The sequence below is a fragment of the Monodon monoceros genome, unplaced genomic scaffold, assembly GCF_005190385.1.
Source record: "Monodon monoceros isolate NGI ecotype Baffin Bay Population unplaced genomic scaffold, NGI_Narwhal_1 Super_Scaffold_18, whole genome shotgun sequence".
Classification (NCBI taxonomy): domain Eukaryota; kingdom Metazoa; phylum Chordata; class Mammalia; order Artiodactyla; family Monodontidae; genus Monodon; species Monodon monoceros.
In genome coordinates, this window is record NW_021703774.1 from 126,356,656 (window position 1) to 126,362,655 (window position 6,000).

The following is a 6,000-nucleotide window of genomic DNA, read 5'->3' on the forward strand; positions in this document are numbered from 1 at the left end:
ATAAATCACAGCAATATCTTTTTGGATCTGTCTTCTAGAGTAATGGAAATAAAAACAAAAATAAACAAATGGGGGCTTCCCTGGTGGCTCAGTGGTTGAGAGTCCGCCTGCTGATGCAGGGGACATGGGTTTGTGCCCTGGTCTGGGAAGATCCCACATGCCACAGAGCGGCTAGGCCCATGAGCCATAGCCACTGAGCCTGCGTGTCCGGAGCCTGTGCTCCACAACGGGAGAGGCCACAACAGTGAGAGGCCCGCGTACAGCAAAAATAAAATAAAATAAAATAAACAAATAGGACCTAATTAAACTTAAAGGCAAAGGAAACCATAAGCAAAACAAAAAGAGAACCTACAGAATGGGAGGAAATTTTGCAAATGATGTGAGCAAAAAGGGATTAATCGTAAAAGTATACAAACAGCTCTACAGTTCAACATCGAAAAAAAAACAACAACCCAATCAAAAAATGGGCATGAGATCTAAATAGTTCTCCAAAGAAGACTTATATATGGCCAACACGCACATGAAAACTGCTCCACATTGCTAATTATTAGAAAAATGCAAATCAAAGCTATGTTGAGGTATCACCTCACACTAGTCAGAATGACCATCATGAAAAAGTGTACAAACAATAAATGCTGGAGAAGGTGTGGAGAAAAAGGAACCCTCCTACACTGCTGTTGGGAATGTACATTGGTACAGCAACTATGGAGAAATGTATGCTGCTTCCTTTAAAAAACTAAAAATAGGGCTACCATATGATCCTGTAATACCACTCCTGGGCATATACCCAGAGAAAACTATAATTCAAAAAGATACATGCACCCCAATGTTCACTGCAGCACTATTTACAATAGCCAAGACATGGAAGTAACTTAAATGTCCATCAAGAGATGAATGGATAGGGCTTCCCTGGTGGCGCAGTGGTTGAGAGTCCGCCTGCCGATGCAGGGGACACGGGTTCGTGCCCCGGTCCGGGAAGATCCCACATGCCGCGGAGCGGCTAGGCCCGTGAGCAATGGCCGCTGAGCCTGCGCGTCCCGAGCCTGTGCTCTGCAACGGGAGAGGCCATAGCAGTGAGAGGCCCGTGTACCGCCAAAAAAAAAAAAAAAAAAAAGAGATGAATGGATAAAGAAGATGTGGCATATATATACAACAGAATACGACTCAGCCATTAAAAAAGAATGAAATAATGCCATTTGCAGCAACATGGATGGACCTAGAGATTATCATACTAAGTGAAGTAAGCAAGACAGAGAAAGACAAATATCATATGATATCACTTATATGTGGAATCTTAAACAAAAAACGGTACAAATGAACTTATATTCAAAACAGAAATAGACCCATAGACATAGAAAACAAACTTACAGTTACCAAAAGGGAAAGCAGGGGGAGGGACAAATTAGGCATTTGGGATTAACATATACACACTACTGTATATAAAACAGATAAGTAACAAGGACCTACCGTATAGTGCAGAGAACTATACTCGATATTTTGTAATCACATATAAGGGAAAAGAATCTTAAAAAGGCTACATATATAACAGAATCACTTTATGGTACACCTGAAAATAACACAACATTGTAAATCAACTATACTTCAATACAAAACAAAAACACACTAAAAAAATAAAGCGCTTGTTTATAACCTTTGCCCATTTTTCTGTTGCTTTCTGTTTTTTCTTACTGATGCACAAGTGGTCTTTACATATTATAAATATTCTGTTTTATGCATTGCAAATATTTTCCCTCAGTTTGCAAAAGTCAGTGTATTTTTATCTCTGTTTATAATGTCGTTAGCTATAGAGAAGTCTTAAAAAGTTTATGTAGTTTAATGTGTCATGCTTTTCTCATGGTTTCTAGGATTTGTTGTTTTTAGAAAAGCCTTTCTCACCACACCCATAAAAGTTCTATTAGATTTCCTTTTTAGCATTAAAATTTTTTGCATTTGTAATCGATCAAGAATTTACTTCACATATGACTTGAGGTAGCAATCTAACTTATTTCTTTCTAAAATGTTAATTTGTCTGTGCATTATTTTTATAGTAAAAAATTAGGTCCAACTAAAATACTGAACAATATAGGAATTAAGTTTATCATTCAGTCATTAAAAATTATATTTTGAAGAATGTTTAATATTGCAGAAATAAACGTATTATGTCATTTTAAGTAAAAATATATAAAACTTTGTGTAATAACTCAACTATGTAGATAAAATGCATACATAGAAGAAGGAAATAAATTTGGTTAAATATACAGAATAGTATCTCTCTGAATTAGGATTCAGGTGATAATTTTTTTCTGCCTTTTAATATTTTCCCCAATAAGCATGCTTACTTTTATAATCGTAACAAAGTGATTAAAAAAAAACATTATTAAACACTAACAAATAACAAGGTTAATGGGGACAGAACCCATGATGATAAAAATTTCATTTGTTCCTTACCATTTGGATGAAAAGGAATTGTTCTAAATTTCACAACTGGAGGGACAAAATTATACTCCGATGTAAAATTTATTCTCAGTTGGAAGAATGATCCTGTGATACAAAAAGAAACATTTTTACTAAAGTGTCATGTTGAACTGATTAACTGTAACCTAACACTGAAGTTTATTCCTACAGTTTAGCCTCCCCAAGGTCCCTAGAGTTTTATTATATTAATAAGTAAATTGGATTATAGGATGCCTAGACTCCTCTAGATGGTGTAACAGACTCCTCACAATCTAATTCCATGTTTTCAGCCACATTCCCACTAGTCCTTTCTACCCACTGACCCTGTCCCCCTTACACCCGGCCCCTTCACTGTGTATCTCATCTTTACTGAACTCACTGCTCCAGAACCCTCTCTTGCCACCTCATGTCAGGCTGTTTACTCTGCCTGGATTTCCTTCTGATTCTAAACCTGGTGAATTCTCACACATTTTTTAGGACCCAACTCAAGGGTCACTTCCTTGGGAAGCCGTTCCTGACTCTCCAAGGCAAAATTAACTAATCACTGCCTCCTCGGTATTCCATTCAAAATCCATAATAGAACATGTTATTATAGAACAGTTATCCACGTACATGTTTTTCTCCCCTACCTCACTAACCAAATGTATCTTGTTAATCCGCAACTGTAAGAGGGCATGGTCATTAAAGCTTATAGTGGCCTAGTTTGCTTGAGAATTTGATTTATGGAAATTTGTGGGAAAATCATAGAGGAAAAAAATGAGACATAATTGTGGGATTTTTCTGCCAACAGGCATTTTGTTAGCTATTCTCTAACTTCATGGAAGACTGTCAGATGATATTCTCAATTGATATGCTGTCCTGTGTGTGCTTCTTAAAATCATGATAACATTGATTGGGCATAAAGAAAAATTCAAACCTGAAATTTCCATCCATGTTGAGAAATGGCAAAAAATCAAACCATACAATGAAAAAATAACATGTAAATACTTTAGGAATTCTAGAAAATTTATACAATGCAACCTTAAAGAAAATAGGCTAATAATACAAAGACTTATAAAAAAGTAAATTAGTTCTGAAAGCACAAACCATGCCAAACTGTATTCTGTAGACCTTCAATATCAACTTCCCATTGCATCATATCTTCACTTACAGGAAAGCCAGTAATACCCTTTAATTAAGAAAAATTAAAGCAGAAAAAATTAAATATTTATTGCAGCTTGGAAAATCAGATATTAGATTACAATGAATTCCAAAAGCTCTACGCTTTCTTTTTCTGATAATTTTTTTTTTGATTTTGGGAAGGTGTTATATATTGCCTTATTACAGAGAAGTTAAGATAGATTCCAGAAAAACATGCAATAGCAAATTTTAAATAAATCAGTAGTGTAGTGTGCAAATCACAAGTGGGACAGTAAGGTCAAGACTAGGATGTGTGGCTTATGTAAGACAACAGACAATTTAAGACTCAAATTCAAAATGAAAGAAATAGTTGGAAAGCTTGCATTTCTTCAAAGATTTTAAAAACCATATGGATGCTATATAAGCCATGAAGTAAGAAAATTTTCATTAAGAAAAACACAACTCTAAAATTATGCTCATATATAAAAATAAAATTTTCCTACACTTGAGGCATTATTCCAATGGAGGGACAAGAATGTACTTCATAGAATAAGGTTATTGGTTATGCTGAGGAATAAACTTAAATATAGTCGATAAATACTTCTGAGCAACCACATAGTTATTAGGTATGTTAAGTGCTAGTCTGGATAACCATTACATCTCTATTACCTACATTATCTATATTTACCTAACACTTCTCCCTTCAACAGATTTTCTTTCAACAGAAAGCCACGAAATCCAGGTGGAGCAGAAACAACATCAAATGTTACTTTCATACCTCTCGGATGTTTGTCGTTGAACTCAATAATTGTTCCCGACATCTCCTGTTAAGGCAATACTTCTATGGCAGGAGTGGAAAGAGAGCAATGCCATTGAACTACACCCTATGCAGCTGTTGGTAAGCATGCTACACCCTCTTTCTATGCACGGCTTTCTATTCTTTCTAAGTACACCCTCGCCCCTTCCATTTTTAAATTCTCCATATTGTATGTGATGAAACAGCCTATGGCAACCACTGAACAGCCTATGAACACTGAAACCTCATTGGTGGCATTCGGGGCAAAGCCTTCCTCTGTGTTACAGTTATAAGGGAAAGGTGCTTCTGTATTATATGTGACAGAAGTTGGCAAAAAGTGCACTAGACAGGAAGTAGTAGAAAACCCTGTGATGGAATCCTGCGGCCAAATATTTACTGACCCTTTCTGAGGCTTAGGTTTCTGGTAGGTAAAACAAAATACTACGAACTTATTTTGTAGTATTGTAATTAATGAGTGCAACCCTGGACCTACTAGTCACTTACTACCTGATGGACCCTGATATTCAGGGCTTAAATGCCCATAAATTACTCAGCATAGTGTGCTCAGTATTGTTAACTATTATCATCAAGTACAAATAGTTGTTATTATTATGAAGTAGATAATTATACTGAAATAGGTTCATTAAACAAGTCTGTAGTGGCAAATTATGTTTAACTAAATTATGCCTTATAGAATAAACACAGATTAAACTGCTTTTAAAAATTGGTACTCCAATGAAACACACCCTCCAGGTCTCCAGTACTCACCTCATAATTGTTTTTCTTCAACTCTTGGAATTCTCTTTGCAGCAAGATGTAGGCTCTGCTGTACATGATAAGGCAGCAGAGTCTGGCACTTGTCCCCGCACTCCTAGGGTTCGCTCTGAGGCAGGTGTCTGAGGTTATGGGTCACCTTCCCGCACCTAGTTAACCGACATAAGTTACTTGCTTTCTCGACCGAGCCTCAGAACGCTGTGTGCTCCCAGGATAAGTGGCTCTAAGTTGGACATATAACCGTGACTTTTTTTCTCCTCTGACTCTTCCGAAGGAGGACTTCAGAAGGAAGACGTGAGCACTTTCTCAACTGCGGTGTGTCACTGCAGGGCCAGCCCACAGCCCATCTGAAGGCAAACCTGGATGAGCTTCTGGGACCACCCGTGCTGCTTGGGCGTGAAGTGGGCGTGAAAGGCGTAAGCGTAGGGCGGTCGTAGCCGTTGTCTCCGCTTCACAGGTGTAACTAACTGGGTGCCGGCTCGGCCGGAGGATGCCAATCGGTTGCCAAGCAACGGGACCGAGGGGGTCTAGAGTGAAGGAGGTGGGAGCTTCTCCGCTCCTCATCCAATCAGCGACGTGGGGCGGCCTCTGGAAACCTCCTCAGCCAATCGTCCAACCGGTTCAGTTTGGAAGGCCAATGAGAGCCGTTGTTGAGGCCCCCTCCACCCCCGCTCCCCGTGCGCCAGCGAGGTCCACCAACTTTTTGACTCTACCCAGCTGGGGTGGGGGGAAGGAGGGGTGAAGTCAGAGGATCTAGCATGTAAGTCTGTAAGTCAGAGAAGCGTTCACTCGAAGTCCTCCGAAATAATGTTTTCTTTTTCTTTGAATATCAGAAACCATCAGGTAATAAGTGACCA

General features: G+C 38.4%; 1 protein-coding gene across 2 annotated transcripts in view; it reads right to left on the minus strand.

The window, feature by feature from the left end:
• The window catches only part of UBE2U (ubiquitin conjugating enzyme E2 U), a 70,958-nt gene extending 65,316 nt beyond the window's left edge, over positions 1 to 5,642 (minus strand). The window contains exons 1-3 of one of the 2 annotated variants that reach the window (XM_029230804.1): positions 5,138 to 5,642; positions 3,541 to 3,622; positions 2,449 to 2,541 (exon numbers count right to left, since the gene is read on the minus strand). In XM_029230804.1, coding sequence (XP_029086637.1) covers positions 2,449 to 2,541; positions 3,541 to 3,622; positions 5,138 to 5,203 — 241 coding nt within the window. In that variant the 5' untranslated portion in view covers positions 5,204 to 5,642. The remainder of the gene's footprint in view (positions 1 to 2,448; positions 2,542 to 3,540; positions 3,623 to 5,137) is intronic. The other variant, XM_029230805.1, reaches the window with a different exon arrangement.
• Between the last annotated feature and the right edge of the window lie 358 nt (positions 5,643 to 6,000).